Source organism: Glandiceps talaboti, chromosome 12, assembly GCF_964340395.1.
Source record: "Glandiceps talaboti chromosome 12, keGlaTala1.1, whole genome shotgun sequence".
Lineage (NCBI taxonomy): Eukaryota > Metazoa > Hemichordata > Enteropneusta > Spengelidae > Glandiceps > Glandiceps talaboti.
The window spans coordinates 15,778,835-15,804,588 of NC_135560.1; the positions used below are offsets into that span (position 1 = coordinate 15,778,835).

A 25,754-nucleotide genomic window follows, 5' to 3' on the forward strand; every position below is an offset into this window, starting at 1 on the left:
TATTGATAACAATTTTCCTGGTGTGAGACTTTTACTATGTTGTGATCCAGGTGTTGCTAATTATCAGGTACTTTTCAACAGATACATGTACATGTATACCCATATGAACATGTAAAGGTTTCTTGCAACTGTCATACATAACAGTGATTGATAATGTTTTTTTGGATTTTGACACTTCAGTGCTTCTCACTCCAACTATTGTTGGTTTGTCACTGTCAGATACCCTAGAAGGGATGTACATGATGAGATTTCGATTTGATAGTTGCCAAAACCAGAGGAATGACATATTTTACAATTTGATGATATGTTTATAAATTTGATTTGATTTTTGGATTGTTCCTTGCTTTACACACAGTGCTAAAATGTTATGTAATATTACGATGTTTGTTTATTCAACCTGTTTGTTGTCTCAATCATTTGTCAAAAGTGTGAATACAACTTGTTATCTAAGTTGCACCTCATTACATCTATGCTTTGTATGGATTGAGAGAGTTCACACCTCAAGACATGTACTGGTCTAGAGAGGTACAATCAGTGACCAACTCTGATAGGGGTGTGTGGCCCCCGGGGACAGTACCAGTGGCCAAGTCTGGTAGAGGTGTGTGGCCAGTGCTGGAAACCCCAGGCCCCATTTAGACCCACTTTGACCAAAAATCAATACCCCATTTTAGACCATTTCAGGTTTCTAAAAAGACATTTTCCTTAGGAGGCAACATTTTGGTGCAATTAATGGCAATTACGATTTGGTAGCATAAATTAAACTAAGCAAAATAAAAAATAATGCAAAGTGGACCCCATTTTAGACTCTTCAACTCGAAAAAAACAGACCACATTTTAGACCAAAAGGGCTAGAAAATGCACCCAAAGGGCGGCACATATACATACATGTATAGGGAAGTAACCCCCCCACCCCCCACCCCCTGGGAGTACAATATGTACATGTGTTGTTAGCTTTCTAGTCTAACAATCAGAGATTTGAAGGCCAACTACAAGTACATTGTACAAGTCTTGGGTCTAGACATTTAGATATTATACCCCTAATATTTTTCTTTGTTCAGCCAAGGACAATATGAGTGACCTATAAAGGGGTCTTTGTCATTACTAGTCACATGTTAATAATTTCAAGAAATACTTGAATTCGTCCTCAAAACTTTGTACATGTACCCTCACCAGGTCAAGTTCATGTAATAGATAATGGCTCTGGCACGATTAGGGTTTTGAAATAACACTGTTGTCCTAAACCAGTGGGTAACATGCCTGCAAGATCATATAATGTGCAATCTCGGCATACACGATAAGATCAGATGAATTCAGTTCTCTTCTTTGTACCTTACCAATAGACTGACCTACATTTAGTACATGTATGACAATATTCTATGTACGGCAGAATGTGATTTTTACATGATTGTAGACATCAAACAGAGATAGGCTATCTTTTTGTCCCAGGAGAGTAATCGTGTTCCCCCCTCAAAGCATAGTTGCCAAGTTGTGTTTGAAATATCATTGTTATCATATATGAATGTACATGTACAGGTGGGTATATTTCTTAAGGCATGTTGCATGCAATGAAAAGTGTTAAGTGTATAACATCGATGAAATGATCAGATGCATTCATTCGGCTCTCTTCTTTTGCCCCAGACCTAGTTTGTATGTCTATATTCTATGTAAGACAACACAATACATTTGTATAGGAAGAGATCAAAAGGAGTAATGGTACATATCTTTTAGTCAAAGGAAAACTAATGATTTGTAGCCCAGAGCTATGTTTGAAATATTACTATTATCACATACAGGTGGATGTATTTCCATGGAAATTTCAATGTAATGTGAAATGTTGGCATTCCATATCCATGAACAGATCAGGTGCATTAAAACTATCTTTTGTCCTAAACAAGGTTTATGTCTTTTTATATAGACCTATACATATGCCATTATACCCCTACACATATGCCTGTACACATATGCTATTATACCCCAACACGTATGCCATTATACTATGTAGAACAGCACTAGATATGATATAGGAAGAACTCAAGTTATATCCTTTGGTGTAGACAAAAACACTTAATTGACAAGTATATGTATAATCTCTTTATCTTTATTCCAAAGAAAAGACACAGAATTTCATGCAAGTACAGTGCTTTTGCTTTAGGTTGTTTGGGGAACCCCGGTAACAAAAAGTGGGAATATGGTAAAGCTGGCATAGTTTCTCATGCAATCTACCATAATTTGGGGTGGGGAACCTGGTAACATGACAGGGGAACTTGGCCTCCTTTCCACCCTTAACAAAAACACTGAAGTATTTTACACTTTGTCTCGAGGAAAGAATGCTTCAATATGTACTGAAAGTTGAAACACATTATAGATTCATGATCAATAGGTTTACCAAAGAATACAACTATCCTTAGCACAGATCAGGCATACAATAGAAGGACAATATAGTTGTTAGGCATACATACACATTGTAGTCAATCACGTGTCTCATCAAGTGTATTAAACCTCCTACATGCACCTCACCTTTCCACTCACACATACATGTACACACACACCTTGGTAGGCATTTTTGCCCATGAGAATGGTAAAATTACAGAGGAATGATACATTTCCTACATCCAGTCTCCAATCTCATTCACTTTCATATTGTTACATGGTATGTACAGGTACATTTCCTACATGCCTGTGTCTGACCATTGTGGTTCACCCTAATGTATGGAATGTTCTTCCTCTCAAGCAAATTACATGTAGGTAAACAAGGATGCCTAGCCCTTTTGTAAGTTGGTAAAGTCCTTCTGATATTATGAAAATCATATACTCCAAATCTCTTTAGTTTAATAACAAAACAGCCGCCGAACCAGGGATTTTCCCTTCTTTGTCTCCAACAAGCAACTACAGAATGTGTTACCAATCTTTGTGGAAAACTTTGAGGGAGATTAATTCTGAGTCTCAATGTTTTATCCTCTTACAATCCACCCTTGATCTTCAGAATATTTTGAGGATGATGCTGAAAATGTAAACTGTAACTTGTAAGATACATCATGCAATCAGTCACCATGATAGACACGACTATTTGAAAATGTAATTTCCCCAAAAAAAATTTCATTTGAAACAGTGTACGTGCACATGCATCAAAGTCAAGAATTTTTACCCAAGCATTTCAAATTGATCTTGATATAATTTGTCAGTTTAATGACAGGAACACATAGACCTTGGCTTTAAGTTTAATTAAATCTCACATCTTTAAGCCACCTGTATCTACCTAACAGTTAACTTGGAAGTCAACAAACATGAATGACCTTGGCTGGTCTTTACATGTACATGTAAATCTGTGTGCTATACAAACAGTATAACTATAAGATTGTTCAGTAACTACATGTATAGAATGTGTACATGTATCTGTACATGAGGTTATCTACACTTGTCATACCATGATTCACATATGTAAAGTATTGCAGAAAATGTCAAAATACAAATATACATGTAGACATGTTATAATTCATAAATAGTTATGAAAATAAAATATCATGGGGTGGGGAGGCGGTGGGACTTCAGATCATGCCGATTACAAATATTTGTTATTATATATCTCCACTTTCACTCTCAACCATAATTGTTTTTGAGAGTCAGATAATGTCTTATGGCCATGGGCGTTGTATAGATAGTATTTGTAAGACCAGAATATATTTTTCTCTAACGAGTGCGATACAAAGAAAGTATGGGGGGTGTGGTGTGTGTGTGTGTGTGGTGGGGGGGGGGGGGGGGGGTGTCAGACCATGTCTTGTGGCCATGTGTTCTGTATAGTAGATATTTATAAAATCATAATATACAAAATGTATGTATCTTTCTAACTGGGCCAGAACTATTAACTTTCACATTTTCAAATGTCAGACCATGTTTTGTGACCATGGGCTATGTGTAGCAGTTATTCATAGGAGTCCAATATTTCTTCATCCTTAAGGGGTGTGCTACCATTAAATTAATTTGTTCAGTTATATGATACCTCAGTAGTGATTCTACAGTGTTTACAAGTGTTACCTCACAGTGAAGGTGAAATTGTGTGTGTGTCCCTATCTATACTGGTAATTGGATATCTTCTCAAGGCTTGCAATCTCAGTCGTGATCAGTAGACAGTGTGGCACCATCAGACTATCTAGGTGTGATTAAGGTGGATATTGATGGACACACATTAATAAAGATGAAAAACGGGTCAACTTTTGACTTTTATCCAGAACTTTCCATAATTGTGAAAAGAGTAGCAGGAGATTGAAGTCTCACCATGCTATCTAACCATTTGTTATCAAATCTGATATTCTTAACACAACAGTAGCCAGTTTACAGCACTGCTGTGTCCTCCGTTTATCTCACATATATACCACCACTTGTGTTAAGAATATGAACATGTTGGTAAGTACGATTTGAAAATGTGCGTCCAGTAACCTGATTACAACCATGACAATGTTATTCAAATGAAGACATTATGTAAATGAACACCGAAGTTAACACATGAAGCATGTGAAGTGTGCATTGGATAATTTACATGTAATTATGCAAATTAAGTCATTATGTAAATGAACACACAGATGAACACCGAAGTTAACACATGAAGCATGTGAAGTGTGCATTGGATAATTTACATGTAATTATGTAAATTAAACATACAAGTGTTTGATATCGACTTTTGGTGTGTGGCATTCTGAATCGAATCAGTTCTAAACGTTCTCAACACAGGTGTAGTATGAAAGATAACGGAGCACTGCAAGCATCGTAAAAAGGCCAAGATACAAGAACTCAGACAGTACAATATTTCACTCACCAACTCTCTAGTTTACAACCTTCAGTGTTCCTTATTTTATAATTTCTTCTATTATTAAGTTCTAAACATTTTAAGCATAGTAATTGAGTAATAGCAGCAATAACACTTATGAATTGAAAATAAAAATTGCAGTTTTAGCATAAAAACGTACTGACAGCTAAATATCACATGTGAAGTCAAAACACTAACAGGTGTGATTTATTTTCCTAAAGTTTTGTTGCAAATGTTCTTGAGGCTTTTCAAGAAAGTCTGTTGAAGAATTAATCTACCCAAAAGTCACTGATATCTGAACCAATGAAATTGGATATTCAGAAACAAATCAGTGATAATTCTGCAGTTCAAAAAAGTCAGAAATGTTTTGACAAGACCCCTTAGACTGGTGAGAATTCAGGTAGCTGATGCCCGTGAGAGTTCAAATCAGAGAGAGTTGTGGGTAAAATATTGTATGTACAGTGGACATGGAAAGGTGATACAAATTCCTGCAACCGAGAGATAATTATTTCATAAAGCCGCACAAATAACTATCACAAGGTGACTACAAGATTGTTGCAAATACCGCAAAAAATTTTTTATTTATCATAGCTTTGAAAAGATAAAAAGGTTAAAACTAAAACCCAAACAATAGAAAAGCTGTTCCAGAAAATTTGATCATATGTAATATGGAAAAAAATACATTTGGACTAATCATCTGTGACAATAGTTCAAGACAGTACAAATTGTAGAGAGGAAAAAAATAGGTATTTGAATTATAAGGAATTAAACCAGCCATGTTTCTAGAGTTAAGTTTTGACAGTCATCGGATTAGTTGTGATGGATGAGATTACTGAAAGTAGAATGGAACTAAAAGGATGATTGCAATTTGATTGTTCCAAGCCTAAGCTTTGTATTTATTGCCACAGTTTTATGTTAAGCCGTCCAGTTTGTAAAAGATTTGACAGAAAATTTGAATTAAATTTGTTATTATTTCAGCACACATGTATGTACATTTACAGCATATACCATTACATACAGTATTGTAGATATGTGTGTGTATGTACTGGATAAAAACAATGCTTTGTTTTGTTGGGGGGGTTGGGGGGGGGGAGCGCTTACTTTGTCTAGAGGTTATCCATGACTTTGAATCTCAAGATATCTTGTGAAAAGAGAAGAGGTACGAAACCATGGATAGCCTCTAGACTTAGCCTTACTCTGATTTTATAAATTGTAACTTCATTAAAAGTTTTGTATTTCTTTGCAGTAGACATGTATTGTTACAATATAATTACATGTGTATATAGATTAGAAACACTGTGGGAGTGGAGAGGGTTGTCATGGTTACTGCATGTACCTTCAGTAATTCAACAAGGCTTGGAAATTTGAAAACACATGAGACATATGTAGATATTAATACCCAGAAAATGAATTAATCTCTTTTATGTGATGTTTACATTTACCATAAATTTGAAGCACAGATGCAATTAAAGAAATATTGGTCTCTGTCTAATGAAAAGTATGGTTGATAATTTGTTGTAAAAGGAAACTATATAATATATATATATATATATATATATATGCCAAGTTTATCAGTTAGCACTTCTCTGTTACTGGTGTTCGAACACTTCAGGTAAAATTCAAAGAGGATTTTGTAGTATATGTTACATGTATTGCTTTCATGCACTAAATGAAATGAAGACTTCAAAATACAGAACACATCAAGAGTCACTCAGTGACTGAGTTATACAAGTACATGTAGCTTCAGGTACAGGGCTGGCTGAGCACATCACCAGGGATAATGCCTGCAGCAGACCAATATTAACATCAGACTATCGGTAGTCCAGTGTTAACATACATATAAGGCTGAGACTGGCTTGTTTAGCAAATCAGAAAGGCATTGTTTCAACTGTGCTATTAGCGATATACCATCTAACGTTTGATGATAGCATCAAACCCAAAGTTTTGACATTACTTGAGATATAATTTTGTTGATGATTTTGGTGTATACAGCAAAGGTGTGCCAAAAAAGGTTTGTACAAAAAATACCCTAGAAATTTGTACATATTTTATGGAATGGGATATGATAGTGAGAATCAAACACAACCTGACAAATGGCAAGAGCCTTTACTTAAGAATACATTTCACCCATCGAATTAGGAGTGTGAGGTTGGGAAGGGGCTCTAAATTGAGCATGGGCTGTTACAGAAGTGAATACACTATACAGTACAGGTATGTATATGACCAGTGTGCATCAATTTTAGCATCTAAATATCCATTGACGTGAAGTGCTGATGATTTGCTACTTTGTATGGCATAAACACGCTTCATTAGTTAAATGTAGCGTGACATGAATCACCATGGCAAAGACACAGTCTACTTGATGAACATCGTAATGGGGGTAGATTCTCTTTTATTTTATCCAATGATGATGTTGGAAAATAAGCAATTTACTGCATATCTACATGTCCTGACACACCAGGTTAATAAAGAGCCTAAGTTAATACTTTTATATAGGGAGAGAGATACTATGCCAAATGCTAAATTTGCCAATAAATGTGAAGCGAGACTATTAAATGAAGGTCAAATTTTGAAGAAGAAAAAAAACCATGCAGTTCTTGCTCTACATGCTAAATTGGCCAATGAAACACAGACTATTAACTAAAGGTCACAAGCTTTGGAAATAAATCTCCTCTTGTTCTTAACATTATTTGATGAGTCCTGTACTGAGCCCAATTTACATCAATATCTTGTTGTAGGATGTCAATGAGTAGATGAAGCCATCTGTCAATAATTTGTCTTGGCAAAAACATATTACTTCTTTCATATTTATGATGTCACATTCTTGATAAATTTGTCTAGTCGCTCATTTCATATTTATAATGTCATGTCATTCAACTTTGATAAGTTAATACAAACACTTCAACAGTCGCTCCTTTCATATATTTATGATGTCATATACAGTTTTGATGATTTTCTACAAAAACTGAAACAGTGCCAGTGGCGCATCGAGTCATTTTGTATTTATGATGTCATATTCAGATTCGATAAGTTTGTACAAACACTGAAATAGTCACTCCTTTCATATATTTATGATGTCATATACAGTTTTGGTAATTTTATACAAAAACTGAAACAGTGCCAGTGGCTCATTGAGTCATATCATATTTATGATGTCATATTCAGATTTGATAAGTTTGTACAAACACTGAAATAGTCACTCCTTTTATATTTATGATGTCATATTCAGTTTTGATAGATGTACACAAACACTGGAACGATCGCTCATTTCATATTTATGATGTCATATTCAATTTTGGCAAGTTTGTCCAAACATGTTCATTTCATGTTTCGTCGCATCAGTGCAGTAAGATTGTATCTGCTATATTACTACACTGACATCACTACGATTTATTTGTTGTATCAATCAATTTCGATGAATTTATACAAACATGTCATATTCAATTTAGATAAATTTATACAAGCATGTGCTCATTTCATATGTACATGTGTATATCATACACGCTTTCATAAATTTGTAAACTTGTTCATTTCATATGTCATATTCAATTTTGATAAATTTATACCAAGCTTTAAATTGCTCATTTCATATTGTCATATCATTTATAAATTTGTAGAAACTGCTGCTCATTTTTCATATTTGTTATGTCATATTCAATTTTTGATAAATTTGTACCAAGAAATGTTCATTTCACATGTCATATTCCATTTTGATAAATTTATACAAAGTTTTAACATGTTCATTTCATATTTATAGATATGTTGAAACAGCTGCTCATTTCATATTGTTATGTAAATTTAATAATAGATTTGTACCAACAAATTGTCATTCCATATTTATGATGTCATATTGTAACACATGCTCTCATGATATTTATTATGTTACAGAAGATTTCAAACCATTACAGGGTATTATTTTCAAATAAAATCACTTAACAGCCTCATTTTAATTAAGGCTTGGTACATCATGTATTTCATATTTATATATATATATATATATATATATATATATATATATATATATATATATATATATATATATATATATATATATATATATATATATATATATATATATATATATAAAGATATATAGATAGATAGATAGATAGATAGATATATTATTTATGCAGTAGCTCATTTGCCACTACAAGAGCAACACATGCATGAAATCCTTAACAGACACATGTACGCTCGTATGACCATTTACTAAAATGATTATGCTTTCTAAATTTTCTCCTTGAAATTGTATCATATTTTATATAGTACCGGTCATATCGTTAGACCCCTTGCTGTGTTAATTTAAACACGGGGAAATTTTGAAATCTGTTCTTAAATTTCCTCAAATTCAAACAATTCCTATCATATTCGATATCATATTTTTCCATCATTCAGTGACTTGCTGTGATAATTTAAACACAGGAATATTTTTTTATATCCGGTCCAAGTTTCACAATACAAAACAAAAAAATGAATCACAAATGTTACTAGTACAATGTATACATGATTGAAACAGATTTCTCCTCTCAGAAGTAATTGCCCTGTAGGTTAAATTCCCAAGCCGGCCAAATTTAATAACAAATCTCAGGTTTAATAAACCAATTACAGGCTTTGAAACACATTAGGTTGTGGAAGCGTGTGGGTAGAAATAATCTTTTAATCTTTTCCTGTGGTGCACACCAGACTCTGTTTGGCCTAGAAGGTACAAACTAAAATGTACATGTTAAAGTTGTCTTTCCTTCAATAGTCGGAATATAATTATGAGGAAATCTATAATACTAAGCGGGAGTTTTGTCTGGGGGTATTTTCAGATTTAGCTGAATGGATTAGAAAAATGTTATTAGCAGAGTTGTGTTCACAAAACAGTTCTACATGAAATTTGTGGGATTCGATGCTGTTGATGATGCCTGTCGAGTGCTGCTCATATGAAGTGATTTGACTTCATCTCTATTCAAGTTGTGGTTATGCCATTTTATGCCATATCTATGATACTAAGTGGAAAGTGATTTGAAGCAATTCAACTTATTCACGTTGTGGTTATGCCATATGCCAGTTTTTACCTAACAAAATACATTTCTATGTACATTGTATATCCCGTGCAAAAACTTGGGTTATTTTCTATTATGCTAGTAAAAATTAGTTTTCAAGCCATTTTCTTCAACTTTCCAGCTAAAATTTTAATTATGTTGAACAATTTTAGCTTACAGTTAGACGTATAAGCTTAGATATGGAAAAGTTGACTGCAATAATGGGTATATTAAAGCCGAGATAAGTACTTTCAAGTTACAAGATTTTTGATGAATTTTTCACATAGACAAAGTTTACATTGAAGTTACAGATTTTGGTATTTTAAAAAGTTAGAAACGTAACATTCAGTATACAAGTGAGAAAGAAGAGGGGGTGATATGTGAAAAGTTGAATGCAGATTTCTCTAAACCTCATAGCATAAATATTTGTTGGCATTGGGGAGGGGGTGGGGGCTCTAGAACACCCAGGGAACTCAGGTAGGTTTTATGTACTTCATATTGAATGTTATACAGAAATAAGTATAAGTAGTTTATTTATCATAGAAATTATGACAAACCTTGTTAACAAAAAAGAGAAAGAACTTGGGTGAATGGGGAGTCTGGCCTTAATAATAATAATAATCTTTATTTATACTGGATAGTTCTGTAAGTATATAAACACTTGTCTCCCATGAAGTCCAGTGAGGGCCAACCCTCGTGGGTTCAGTGTTAATGCAAGAGGAAACCGGAGTACCCGAGGAAAACCTGCGTTGTTCAGTAGAGTCAAACTGAACGACACTCTTCTTACTTATTGCGTGGGAAATTTAATCAAACCCTGAATGGGTTCGAAGCCCTATCACAGTGCAGTGGTAAGAGGCAAGTGGTTTAACCCATATTGTACATTAATGGCCTGACCCCAGCATTGTAAATTTTGAATGATAACAAAAAAAGGAATGAAATACAATTGTACGCACAAAGGTCTATGTGTAGTACATGGAAAGTCTACACAACAAATGAAAAGTCTATAGCACTCTGAGTTTACATTTGATTACTTGTGCTGTTCGTAGCTAAATATTGGTTCAGAGATTTTTGCTGAAACATTTTCAATCTGATGTGAATACGTGTAGGAATGCCATTCTGAATCTTGTCATATACTGACATAGTACATGTACATGTACATGTATGTATGTTTGCTGATAAGACACCATTGCAATTAACTTGAAATTGTAAAAAGTGTATTAGCTATAACTGTACGGCTTCATTTTGACCTTTGTATTTTAAATGTCAGCTTTGTAACATGATTTCATGAAATTTCCATATATCGTTTCATCATCAATGAAATTGAGAATTTTGCCACAGGCATATTAGAAAAGAATATCTTTTATTCATATCAATTTGCAGTATTTTGTATCCTAATCAAATTTTATGAATTGTATATCTTTTCCTCATGTAGGGGAGTATCAAGGAATCTCTTGTATGTATGAAAAAGTGAATGTGATAGCCAATTTGTAATCTAAACTGAGCATGCTCAGACTGGTAGGCACAAGTTGTAATCTAAACTGAGCATGCTCAGACTGATAGGAACAAGTTGTAATCTAAACTGAGCATGCTCAGACTGATAGGCACAAGTTGTAATCTAAACTGAGCATGCTCAGACTGAAAGACGCACACTGTAATGTAGACTGAGCCTGCTCAGAGTGAGATGTAGTCAAAAATCCACTCGTGCAGGGTGCATGATTTTTGGGCCCTTACCTTTCCTCCTACACCTGGAATTTCGCTATAACTGTCGTATTAAAACCTAATTATTTACATCATACAGCTCAATCAATCATGTGGTGATGCAATTTGACGTCATTTCACAGCGGGAAGCATTACCACTAAAGATTTTGGTCTTGTTTTCTGGCCGAACTTTCATTATAGCAATGGGTTATTACTAGCAAAATGTCAAGCATAGGAGAAGGCAAGAGCCAAAAATCTCCACACAGCTGTACTCTCGGCTAAATGAGATACAAAGGACTGTAATTATTTGTATTTTGTGATTTGAATGATTGCACTCTTGCAAAAGATAATAATGATTTACTGATTTACTTTACCTGTTACAAATCGTGTGCAACAATGATTGGAATCGCGTTAGCATGTATTAATGGAATTATGCCACATTTCCCATAATGCACCACTCAAGATGGCAGTGTTTTGAGTTCCCTAACTGAGCCTTTACATGTTGGCTTTTGAAAATTACAATCCAGTTTGCCTCAGTCCACATGAAGCAATTCCACTACTGATAATTATGCTTACTCATTAATGGATCACTATTTGGGGAAGCCATCAGCAAAACCATTTTATATAATAGATAATTCAATACTTTATTGATTTTAGTCATCCAACAAAACACAGAAGTGGGTAATTAGGATAAAAAAAATTAGATTTGTGTTATAGAATAAATGAATAGTGTTATTACACTCAGACTGACTGCCTGAATTTAGGTACAGGAGGTTTATCTTGAAATTATCTTGAGGACTTTAACATGATTAAAGTGGCACAAGCTGAGTTTATAAGCTTTTTACTCAAATGAAAATACTTATGTAATAACCTCAATTAAACTATTTTAAAAATGATTTTAATGTTGATGCATGCTTTCTATAAGTATAACATTTACTATTGTTTTCTGACATTGTTAAAACAGTTACTTGCACTGTAGGGATTTCCTGAACATTTTTTTATGTGTGATAAGTTAAGTCATCGCATTGTTTATAAATTATATCTCAATACCAGGTTTAACTTCAGTTTAATTGCAAGTGGTGGCTAAGTATGTTCCAGTAAGTAGAATACCATGGGTACATGTACCTTTAAAATGTGCAGCATAAACTGCCACAGACCAACCATAATACATATATATTTTACTTGCCAGAAGTCTGAAAGAAAACCAAATTAACATTTCAAGTGAGGAAAGGGAAGTAGTTAAGTATTAATACATCAGATAAAAAAAAATAACTTTAAACTCCTGGCTGGACCACTAAAAATTAGTTTGTTCAAACCGTTCTTGTGATGGATATCATTTTAAAGCTAAAAGAGTTTTGATTTCTGAAGTTGTGACAATATTTTATAACATTTCCAGTACCATTACAATAGCAATACTGTAATTTAAACAATATACATATTATTTATGTTTATTTCAGAAATAAATATCTCTTAAATGAAAGTGACGGAGAAGAGAGAACATATGAAAGAGGAAACTAAAAAAAATCCTCTGACACCAAACATTCCACAGCATACTAGTAAATGAAATCATATTTGACATAATAATTAAAACAATAGTGTGACATGATAAATAAAGTCTGTCTAAAAAACTGAATCTTTTTCGTCAAAACTTCATCAAATATATGAATTGACAAACTAACAAATCATTAAATTATTACTGTGTACAATTGAATAATTAAAACCAGATAACTTTCGAAAACTCTGATTTCTTGAATGTATACAGTGTACATTTGTACAAGTAGAATTGGTTATATTCCCAGCCATGAGAGTCAAATACATGTGACATGATGGATATTTCTATTTCACCGTATATAAAACGAGTATAAAAAAAAGTCATCAAAGTCCATCCAGGTTTAGGATCAAATGTCCCTTCCACAGGGACATATAAACATCAAAACAATGTAATTAATGATCATATTTCCTGACAGGGCTTGGCACTACAGCTACATGAGCTAAGAATGATATGTATATAAATGTTATTTTACATGTGTGATAAAATAGTCAACTTTCAAACATCTAGGATTCTTTTGTCACATGATACCAGTGATGAGTCATGTGACCTACCCAGAAAATCAGATTGGTGAACAAGTCTACAGGTGTGGACGAAAAGCTGTGTTTCGCTTTCACAAAATATACGAACTGTGTGTAGAGTTTGAATTAAATGTCATTGATGGTGTAGTAAACTATGCAGATGAGCTTACAGCAGTATTATACAATGTGATTGTTTTTTCTTCCTTTTGTGTGGAACATTGACACAGATAGATACAACAGCTAAAAATATTGATATTCTTGAGCTGTAAAAGTGTTTAAAGGAAAAATAAGATACTTGTCTGGTTAATAGCAGAAACAGGGCAAGTTACATTTAAAAAAAAAAAGAATGTGCATTTTGAAAGAGGTGCTTTAAAATGAGGTATAAAAAAGAATACACATTATTACATATGTACCAGAGATTACTTGCACCATTACGTGTGCATACTAGTTGTGGTATAAAACATAATTGCATACTTGTATTCAAATGATATGCAAATGAAGGGACAATCATTCACTGTACATAAAAGGGCATAATCGCACAGTGTCACTTTTACTGAAATTTGCTGTTCGGATAAATATTATGTAATAATAATAACAGAACTCCATGGCGAGTGAGTTCCAGTGTGGATATGCATGAGTATTTGAACGTCATGTGCTCATGATACTTGCAAAAGTACGGCCACATACATGTAGAACATTGCCAGCCCTTGTGCAAATACCCGTAGTTCTGTGATATTTCTAACTGTTGTAGTACTGAATATTGTGTTAATTTCTTTCAGACACATTATCATTGCATACATTTGGAGTTGAAATGATTTCACCTATAAATTCTAAGTCCCTATATCATACAGTTATCAAATACAACTAAAGGATATTAAAGGCGTGGGAATATAAATATATCATGCCATAGGAGAAGGATAGCTGTGACATTCTCATATACAATTATCTTAATGTATATTTATTACAGTAACACATTATCAGAATAACATTGATTTGTTCTCAGAAAGGGCCATAAGATTTATTGATATGGAATTGCTGCTGAATACAAACCAAGAGTCTATCTAGCAAATTATTTTATGTCAGTGTATAATTATTATCAGTAAATGCAGGAGCAGTTTATATGCAAATTTGTAGGAATGTATGTACATATGCAGTGTGTCCTCTATTAAAGCCAATTTGACGTGCCACTGACGCACACATTTTCTAGTGACGCACCAAAATTTGGTGTTCCCCTATTTCTGAAATATGTGGTGACTTACAAGGAATGCCAGGATTTATCATACTGACCCACAACAACAACAAAATTTGGCTATCATTAGAGGGTACAGTGTATGTGTATTGGTAATTTTTGGAATTTGCCCATTTTGTTTGTATTCATCAATTTCTCCATCTTTTAGATGCAGTGTTAGATTTGAAATTCCCCTTTTTTTTCATAAAGCAATTCCTATTCTGTGAAATAATTAGTATAAAATTTCGTCTGGAAGAAAGTATTCATGATACTCGTAATATGGATAACTCTGTGAACATATTCTGAAGTGAATATCACAATTTCCTATGTCTAGACTTTGTTGAAACACTTAAAATGATTACCCGACCACTGCACAGACTATCTAATTATTAACTTGGCTTAAAGTCGCTGATAAGATGGAAGACATTCACATTGTTACCATGGCAACAGCAATGTAATGGTGCAGATGTAACTGGGCACATTATAGCCCGTTTGTGTTCTAGAGATACGGAGATTGCAAAGAAGTAGAATAGATGAGAATAATCGTATCTCGTTTGCTTCTATATAATTATCATCTGTTATCGACTAATCCTGTTATTTACACTTCTATGAATACATATTTAGGTTATTTAAGGAAATGTACTTCTCTGATGGAAAGTGGAAAAAATGTTATCGTTGTATGTACTGTCTAGTGCATATATATTTACCATTGAAGTACAGTTACACTTTTCATCGTAATATCATCGGATTTCAGATAGATTTATGGATTGATATTGACGGCACTTTCCAGTGTTGGGGTAATAGGTTAGTTACTATGTCAGGGATAAAGTTTGCCTGAGTTTCGAAATATTTTCTTATTCTGGAGCTTACCCATGGTATCGAATCACCTCTTAAAATATTTGGGTTAGGAATGTATGGTTCTATGATGACAGACAGAATCGCAATATAAATTATATGCTTCCTGTGATAGATATGCTTCCTCTGCATGTGTGATGTGCATCATGTACAGGTATATGTATGTTACATGGATGATCAGAAGTTATATTTTGTATTCGTGTTTCTCTCTTTCTTACAAAACAACAAAATTATGCCAGAGAGACGGATCATCATTGTTGTTTTGTATAGTCAGGATTTGATTTTATCCACTATGACAATGATATCTGTAACCTTCAAAGAGATTATCAGGTTATGTAATGTACTGATATAACACACAAAAAATACTGTACCATACAACAAACCAGATTGGGTACAAAACATCCTTTAAAAACAAACAAATCCATTTGGAGCACGTCAGTAGGAAGGACTTCATGATTAATATGCAATGAACTGCTTTCATTTTCACATGCTAAGCAATAAGGTATTCAATGCTGTACTTTAAATGAACCATTGATGAAAGAAAGGGTTAGGTATTCTTGAAATATTCGAAGCTGATACAGCATGTAGGGCACAGGCCTGTTTATGGCATAGTTGGAAACCTACCCACAACGATTTTTGCTTCAACAGAAATACATGTATGTGCTCTGGCTTGGGAGAATATGAGGTGACGTCTTCTTGATGCTAATGAAATCCTGTACTTACAGCAGTGCATATGTTGAGTTCAACTGATTTAAAAGATAGCGTTTGGAGAGAAACCTTTAGAAGAGTCAGGATTTAAAAAGTTCATGCTCTGTGCATGCATAATCATTTACAAGGACCCTGTGGTCATACTAATTGTGTAGTTGATGTAGGAAGTACATACAAAATGTACATGTATACAGTGTGTTGTTGAGAATGACTAGACATTACTTCTTCCAACACATACTCCTGAGTCCCATACACCCTCAAACACTACATGTAATTACCTGGTACATACGGTATCAGGTATTTGAAATACTAGAAATTTCACCTCCCACCCCCACCCCTCCAGTTGTAGCTAGTGCAGTATATAAGTATACATGCATGTAGCATAAAAAGTAATATGCAAATCTTTGAAATGGTATTAAACATATCAAGCAGTGAGTGTTAGTTTACAAATTGCTTAGACATACATCTCATATGCTAGGACTTACAAGTATTACTTTCTTGAGCTTTCATTACTCTCGGATTAAAAGAAAAACTCAATTGATCATATCTACAAAATTTGAAATTCTAGCAAGGAAAATACTACCTACACACCATGTTGTCGCCACGGTAATCTCCTCAAATCTTTCACAATCACAGCTTTGTATTGATATCACTTTAGTTTGCTGCTGTTGACGGTATTGATACCATCACTAGTTTTTAATCAATTTCCTCTCGTTACTTGTTACTAATATCACCCTTTTATTAAAAAGTAATTTGAAAGCTTACACGTATACACTCACTGTGCATCCGTTTACGACATTAATACGGTATTGCAGCAAATTAATTAATGTTTGACTGAAGTGTTCCGAGCTATTCTAGATGGCCGAAATATAGGAATGTACCGACATGCAGATTATGTTTCATGTCATTTGAATGTTATTATAATTTGATTAAATTTGAATTCTGTTGATATTGGTTGCAGTTTATTACATTGGTCTACATACATGTACATTGGAGTATGTACAATTAAAATCACGAAACCTGAGACTTAGTTGTATCATAAGTATGGACACAGCAATCTACACATGTATGATTTTGAACATGACAGTGTGCCCTCTCGGTCAATTTGATGCACCACTTCTAGTGACACAACAGATTATGGTATTTCCCTATCTCTTGTTTGTATGTGGTAACTCATAAGAAATCCCAGTTTTTATCATTTTGACCCTCAACAACAAACTTTGGTTATCATTACCAGGAAGGCACACTGGAACACGACAAGTCTCTAATAGTAATACCATGGTTCAGTACCTAAATTATAGCACAAGTCTTAGGTCTATATAATTTTTTCCAGATATCCACCTCTTTTTATACAGAAGTTAAAACTAAGTGAACATACTAGTGATAGATGTGTACATATGTACTTACTGTACGTCATTCAAGAAAACAAAACTGAGAAGTGTGTATGAATTGTTCAAATCTCTTCTTGAATTATTGAAAGCGTGTTCCTTTTTGCATTACATAGAGAAAAAAATAGAAGTACTTCGGAGACTATTAAAATACTATGCCAACTGTGGAAAGTTTGCACAAAGCATTGGAAATGTGAGTCATTACTTCCTAGTCTAGTACAAATGTACATCTGTGAAGCTTGGTAATATCATAATCTTTGGTTTTAACCATAATCCGGAACTGAAATAGGTATCCAGGGGTGTCTGATATCACAATAAGTGCTAGCTTGCCAGCTTATATCACTCATTATATAGGAATATATTTTACTAATGAGACACATTTGCTCTACAATCAGCATGCATGTTACAAAGTCCTAATCCAGCTGTGTAAAGTGAATTGTACAAATTTATTTGTATTACCCAAGATTTGTATCTACTTCAAACACCTCCTTTACCACACAGCCTCAAAACTCAACACAAAATCATGATGACCAGACACACGTTATGCAATATATACGGTTCAATTCAAGACTTGGACTAATAATGTAAGCTGTGTCGTATGTAAGCTGTGTCGTGTGTACCGGTACTACCGGTATCAGGCTAGACCAATGTAAACATCACAGTGTTTCTGTACGAGTATTAGACATAGTAGGAAGCCTAGAATTCAGTCATGTGGGCGTTTTTAGTTCTCACCTTTCTCGTACCATGTCCTTCATTCCGTTATTGAAACCTGAAATTAGATTATGATTTTCCATGGTGATGTTCAACCATAATGAAATATGGTAATTATGTTTACATCATACCCTGTATAGCATAACCCGCCAAATTGTTTCTAATCACATGGTGACACTGTTGACGTCATCTCAGAGTGGGAAGAATTGAAAACCCCCCAAAATAATTTGCTTCTGATTTCTGGCCATAGTTTCATTAAAGCAATTGGTCATTAGAAAAATACCAGGTGTGGTATGGAAAAATTAAGAGCTCTATAAATCTCTACACCACTGAATTCAAGGCTACAGAGTAGAGAAATCTGGTAAATAGATTTATATACCTTGTTCTATAATATTTGTGGGGAACCCAGGGAAACTGATAGGGGAATAATCAATTCAGGTAGATGTAAATGTATAGTGATTGTACTTCATGTATAGCAAGAACACTATATATCTATCAGGATGGTAATGTGCAGGCACAGCAGAATGGGAGTTGTGCAGTATCTTAATTTTGTCACCTTTGGTATACATTTCACATGCATACTTAAAGATATATACACACATGTTCGAACTTGTATTATTAAAATGTGTTGCAACAACAAATTGATCATTGTGATTATTGATATTGCATTGATAATTACAAACTAATTGCAAGGAATTTCTGTCGTATCTAAATTACCTTCATCTATAGATATTTGTCTTAAAGTCAACATGCTGATAAAGAACTATAGATCTCTATTTTGAGTTTATTGCTAAATTTAGATATGTGATATTTATATGTATGACACTCAGTCAGAACCACTAAAGATTTTACTAGACAACTATCAGATGCTGATTGTCAAACTGTTATGGTTCACTGTACATTAACCTGGGCCCATGTCAGATTAGGATTGGTAGAGTTATGTGACAGAGCTAAAAAAAAAAAAAGTGAGTCCTATTAAAGCTTTGATAATGAAACAATCATCCAATCTCTATGGAACCATTGGTCATGCACAGTCTGTGGGAAGAAGTATTGGGCATTAAAAGCCAGGGATTCAATCTCATATTCTCGCATTAGTGACATCTTATCAGTGGAGCCATGAGGATTACTAGGATTATTCTTTTGTTGTGGACCAACTGATTCTAAAAGCTCTACCAGACAATTGGTTTTCATACATACATTTTAATCCTGCCTTTTAGCTCAAACCTATAGTATAGATGTACTGTTGAGATTATACTCACTGTTTGCTGAATATTGTACAATGTACAAGTAGCTTACATGTACATTGTATTTGACTCTCTGATACCATTGTTGTCATAGTGATTCAAATCTATCAGGTCTGGCCCTCAGTGTATTTCTATGAAAATAGGTTCATGAAAAGACAGATGAATCTTAATAGCATATACAGTATATACAATGTAGCAAGTGTTTTACATTATTGTAAAATATATTTCTTGAGCATTAGTGTTATTTCTGTGGTTTCAAGGTAGGGTGCTATCTATTACTGCATAAGTAAACATAATACAGAACTGTTAATGCAACATAAACATGAAAACATCCGATTGTTTAGATAGTGATTGATCTGTGTTGTTGTTTGGTGTAATTGCTATGCACACTGTACCCACATATTGCTAACAAGTATCAGCTAACTACAAAAATGTAATTGGTATGTGTACTTAACTTCTTGGTTATCCCATAGACCCTACACTACCCTACATGTGTAGGGTCTATGGTTATCCACATCATTTGTAAATACCAAATATATGTAGAGTACATGTACTCCATACTACACCCTTCCAGCCAATGGGAGGACACTGGGCCCAACTTGGATGTCACATTGTATATCCCTTGTCAGTTTTAGAATGAAACAAAATTCAGGAGACAATGACATTAGGGTTTGATATACAAATGTACATAATGTATGCTTGGGATATTAAATTACAGAGCCTGGTAATAGGTGGTGGAGGTGTTACAAAAGTTAGCGTGATACAACACGAAGGTTGGGCATAATCCCATTCAGGTACATTTGTATATTTCCAAAAATAAGATCAGGAATAGTCCTGGAGGGTGGGGTGGGATGCTATTACAATAGGTTCCATTTTACCACCTGTCTGTCTGTCTGTCTGTCTGTTGATGCACAAAGACTTGTGTATTTTGTAGTGTAGTGCTTTTAGTGTGTTTCACTCGTGGGGACTTTTATTACTTTTTGTTTTGTTCATTGCTTATGAAATTTAAGAAATTGATGTTGTTATACAAGTACTGTTATTATTCTTTTTCTTAATATTATTATTTTGCATTACTCTCTACTGTATCAGAATGCTTAGTTTGAGATCTAATAATTCATTAAAGTTAAACAGTGATATCCACCAATTAAACTAATAGTATCTGAAATTAACTTGTACATGGCTGAATATGGCTTAGTTCAGACAAATTCAAACCTTTGCTTGTTAATGTTAAGACTACATGTAAATAGTGTTTTACGCACTCCTGAAAAAAGGAAACAGTTCTTGTAACGTATTTGGTACCAAAGAGTTGGTTTCCATTCACAGAAACTTCCTTATTTGTTGTTGGGTATTACAGTGGCGGTAAGCTTACCCATTCAACTAAAAAAAAACCAATACACTTCACTTCGCCATTCATCATTGTCACCAAAAAAGAAAGAGGATGTAGGAAAAGTTACAGTTGATGTCAAGGGGCAGAAGCCTATTTTTTGACTAATCAACCATTACAAGTGTATTTCAAGCAATATTCTATGATAAGAACTAATCAAAGAAATTTTAAAATAATGTTTACCAAGGTTACCCACTCCTAAAGGCAATGGGACGTACAGGGGTATGTAAAGTGGAGTCACAATGGCCAAATTGTTAGTCTAAGAGTGGTTGGCTTTATAGAATCAACAAACATGGTACCAATAGTGCTACATTTTATCATCTGGCTCAACAAAAATCTTATCAACAGAGATATTCATCAAGGAAGATATGATAAAATGTAGCAGTGTCAGTACCGCGTACCGGTAAGATTTTTGTCAATTTAGCCACACCACTTTTCGTGAGTTTAATTGTACTGTTCAAACACCTACATGTACTTACATGACGTACAACGTAAACAGGGTTGGTGTAGCATTTCACTAATGGGACGTACAGGTACATCCGGTAACAATCCTGCAAAATTCTGTAAACAATCCCACCTTGTGTGAATCAAAATTGAAATTTTGATGATGTCATGGTCGTGATGATATCCCGGTATCACATTCTACCTCTTACTTGTTATTTTATCAAAGTTTCACATCCAAAATTTTAGTGAAGTGCTGGTGTAAATCTTTTTCAGATTAATTCCTCTTTCATTCAGATTCTCTAAACGTTGAAAAATTTGTAGAAATATTGGGCAAACATCTGTGGTTTAAAACATGGCTTTAATTATTTCTGACATGTCTTCGCAGCTGAGCAGGCTAATTTGAAGAAAGTATAGAATTGAGAACAAAATCTATAGTACTGGAGGCAAAAAAAAACAGCTTGAATTTGAAGAAATGGTAAATTCAAATGGAACGAAATGAAAGAGTACTGTCCAGCAATTTGCAGACTGACACGTTTCCATTTATCAAAATAAGACCTATCACTGATTCTGTTCAAATATTCTATCATTTCCAGGTTGTTATGCGCACAGCATGTATAATTACAGTCTAGCATTTAGTTATAGTACAACAAGGCAGCAGACATGCTGATCGATTGGGTTGAAGCTTGTCTGTGAACACCCACACAAATTCCAATAAACAGAACCCCCACCTTGACAGGTGTTTAATAGATTCATATAAAAATACCAAACAGATCCTGTTGAAGTGTTATCTTCACTAAGACTACTCACGAACTTGTATCTGTTCGTTTAATTTCTGAGTTCAAAGTCCTTGAAGAGTCAACTTCTAGAGCCATCTATGCCAAGAGTCATGTACTTGTATCTGTCTATTAGTATTAGACTTCTGAGTTCAAAGACCTTGAAAGAACATGTTCAAATGCTGTCTACATGTACACCAAGATTCACTTGTACTCCTATCTGGTCATAGAATTTCCAAATTAAAAGACCTTGAAAGAGTCTGCAAGGTATTACAGTGTGTTAGGAGATATATGGATGTACTTGAATATGATCCTTTACAACATATCTGAATATTGTTACGGAAATACTGGAAACTACATGTACATTAAAGTCTTTGGGCTAACTTCGTGAATGAAGACTTGCTCAAGTAATATAAAATGTTAAATTAATTAAAGTGTGGAAATACAAAAAAATGTACTCTATGTAAAAATTGAAAACTAATATTATTATTATTATTATTATTATTATTATCAGTTATTACATGATTTCCATCAACAAGTCTAGGAGATGGAAGAAACAGGAATAGCCAACCGAAAAAAATTCTGATTGATTCCCAAAGGGCATCAAGATTTCTTCATAATTTGAAAGATCACGCCATCTTTTTAGAGTTGAATAGCTATAGCCTGTAGGTTTGAATAGAGTTTTTAGGGCCTTGGGGCGAAACGAGAAAAGAAAGAGCAACAGTGAAACAGATAAAAGGATGGATTCTAAGTGAAGTCCTGCTCAGCAGAAGTGAAATCATGTGATCTAAATCCTCCGACATCATTGTATGAATGTGAATAGTAGTATTAGAATGAATAAGTCAACTTGATGGGTAATGACATTTCATTTCCAGAAATGTTTAACCTAAAATGGGAAATTCTGATTTCTCGGTAGTGTTCCTGATTTAGTTATGTGAAATTGCTTCAGTTCTTATCACTACAAAGTTACTGAAGCTAATCATTCATTCTTACAGAGATTGTATTGTACAACTGAAGTGATGTCTAATTTGTTGCTTGATTGATTGATCACTTTAATATTTGGGTTGTCGAAGCTCGTAATTTTAAAAAAGTTTTTATTAATTAATATCAACAAGTTGTGGAAAAGCCTGAAAGCAATATAGTGGACTAGTCTTATATGATAAACAATGTGAATCTTTCAAATTGAAGTGATAAGACATAGGAGTAAATATCATGTAACCATGCCCATTTGTTATCGATTGTACAAGTTGAGTTTGTACATTGTATGTTATGGGGCCTTAACCAATCCCCAACCATCACGTAAACGTAACCCTAGCTCCCTAGTTTGATTACTAATATATAGCTTATCCAGCTGGTCCACTATTGTACATTATCACAAAAACCTAAAATGAAATACTAATAAACTTGTAGTCAAAGTAGTCAGCGTGAGTATCATGTACATGTACAAAAATGTAGTAATACTAGTATTGACTCAAGTTTATCAGATACACATGTACTACATACATGTATATTTTCTTGTACAGTAGTCTTATACAGTACACAAGGGCAAGTTTTTAAAAATTCTTTGTAACAGAGATGTGGCAAGCTATTTGATATGTTTGGCAGGTCGGTCTGAAATTTGGTGAGAACATTCTTAGGGGTGTTTAGATTAAGAATTGTTCACGATATGATAATTCTACCAGTGATATGCAATGTATCAAAATCACAATTATTCAGACTAGTATTATTCCAGAGTTTCACATGATTTTTTACATGATTTACGAAAGACTTTCTCCCCAAATGAACTGGCATACACATGTACATATATGTAGATGTAGTAATCAGGATGTCGGGCACCATGTTTGTCAACCAACAAAACACACTTCTTCCAGATTTGTGTAGACTGTCAAACAGCGACTGAACTTTAATATACCATATTGGCCAGGATATAAAGCCAACGTAATACATTGATTTTAATCATCAACGTATATCTTCTCTTTTGAAACCTTTCAGCCCGTTATTATAGAAGACTACAGTGATCCATTTGATTTAAGGAAAGCAGCTGCTGAAGCCATGGCAGAACGAGTATATGAGCTTCCTCCTGATGGTGTGTCAGAGAGAATTTATGATGAAGGGGATTATACTGAACCGTATGAAGCTCAGAAAATGCTTCAACGTAAGTATAATTTGAACAAGTCTTCTGTGCTCACATACATGAACAAAACCCCCTAATGCTACATGCTGTGTATTGATGTCTGAAATATGGTTCTACAATTTGCTAGCCATCTATGAAAGCTGTTATGTTCTTACATAGTTTGAGTCATACCTGCTTATAACATAAAGTGATGTTAATTAATTGACACCCATTACTTCAGTAAATGTATGAACAGACACACACACATACACACCGATGGGTGGATGGACAGCTGTGGGTCATTCCTACAGCCACCTCTGGGCTGTGCCTGCATGGAGCTAATATTAGGATTGAAGCTTTATCAATTTTTTGAAGTAAACCTGCGTCCTGCCCTAGAAATGCAAAGATGATTTGCAAGCTGATACTTGTATATATTCATTAATGATATGCATCATACTAGTACATGGACAGAACAAAGCCATCAATCACATTCCATGATGATCTGGATCTATGTGTATTCCAGTTGTACCAAATAGGGAGGAGGGGGGCTTCATGAGGATTAAGTATTCCTTTGAGGTTTGTCAAATATATTACAATTGATACATATTCATGTTATTTTGAAATTTCACTATCAGAATTATTGAGAAAATGGATGGACAGATGTACAGACACGTCTCGGCTTTTAATATCACAATCGCTATTGAAATTATTGCAGTATAGTTCATTCTTCCATGAAAACTATACCTTTATGGGGTTTTTTAAAATCACCTTTTAGCGACAGAATAACAACAGAAGTAACATGTAGTTCTCTATAAAGTTAATAGAAAAATAACCTAAAGCTATCATAGAAATCTCTTTATGTTCTCATTTTGCGTAATTGTAAGTTTTTACTCTGCCATGTTTATCCACACAAAAATACCCTACATGTATCTACAAATTAGGTGATTGCAACTGTAGCCTTCTACATGTAGTTGTTGAGTAACACAATATTTGCACTCAAGATTTAAAGCATCTGTCTAGGACTTTATATTAGTAGCCTGTAATCAAAGCTTGTATTTCAAGGTTAAACTTGAAATCTAAGCAGTGCCAACACTTGTGACTACAAACTAGTCAATCACACACAAATCTGAAGTAAACCACAGTACATAATGTTACAGTGTCTCTGTGACTGTAAAACAACTATTTTCATATTTATTTATTTTTTGCTATATTTTCAACTAATTGTAATATTGTGTTGTACTTGTTTATAATTAGCATGTATAATCTTTTAATGCTCAACACTATCACCATATCACAAATTCAAGTTAAAA

The 25,754-nt window shown here is 34.0% G+C and overlaps 1 protein-coding gene across 2 annotated transcripts in view; it reads left to right on the forward strand.

Annotated features, from left to right (window-relative positions):
- Positions 1–25,754, forward strand: part of LOC144443292 (SH2 domain-containing adapter protein F-like) — a 59,503-nt gene that overhangs the window by 11,200 nt on the left and 22,549 nt on the right. For both annotated transcript variants that reach the window (XM_078132731.1, XM_078132730.1), the window contains exon 2: positions 24,324–24,486. In XM_078132731.1, the coding sequence (XP_077988857.1) occupies positions 24,324–24,486 (163 nt within the window). The remainder of the gene's footprint in view (positions 1–24,323; positions 24,487–25,754) is intronic.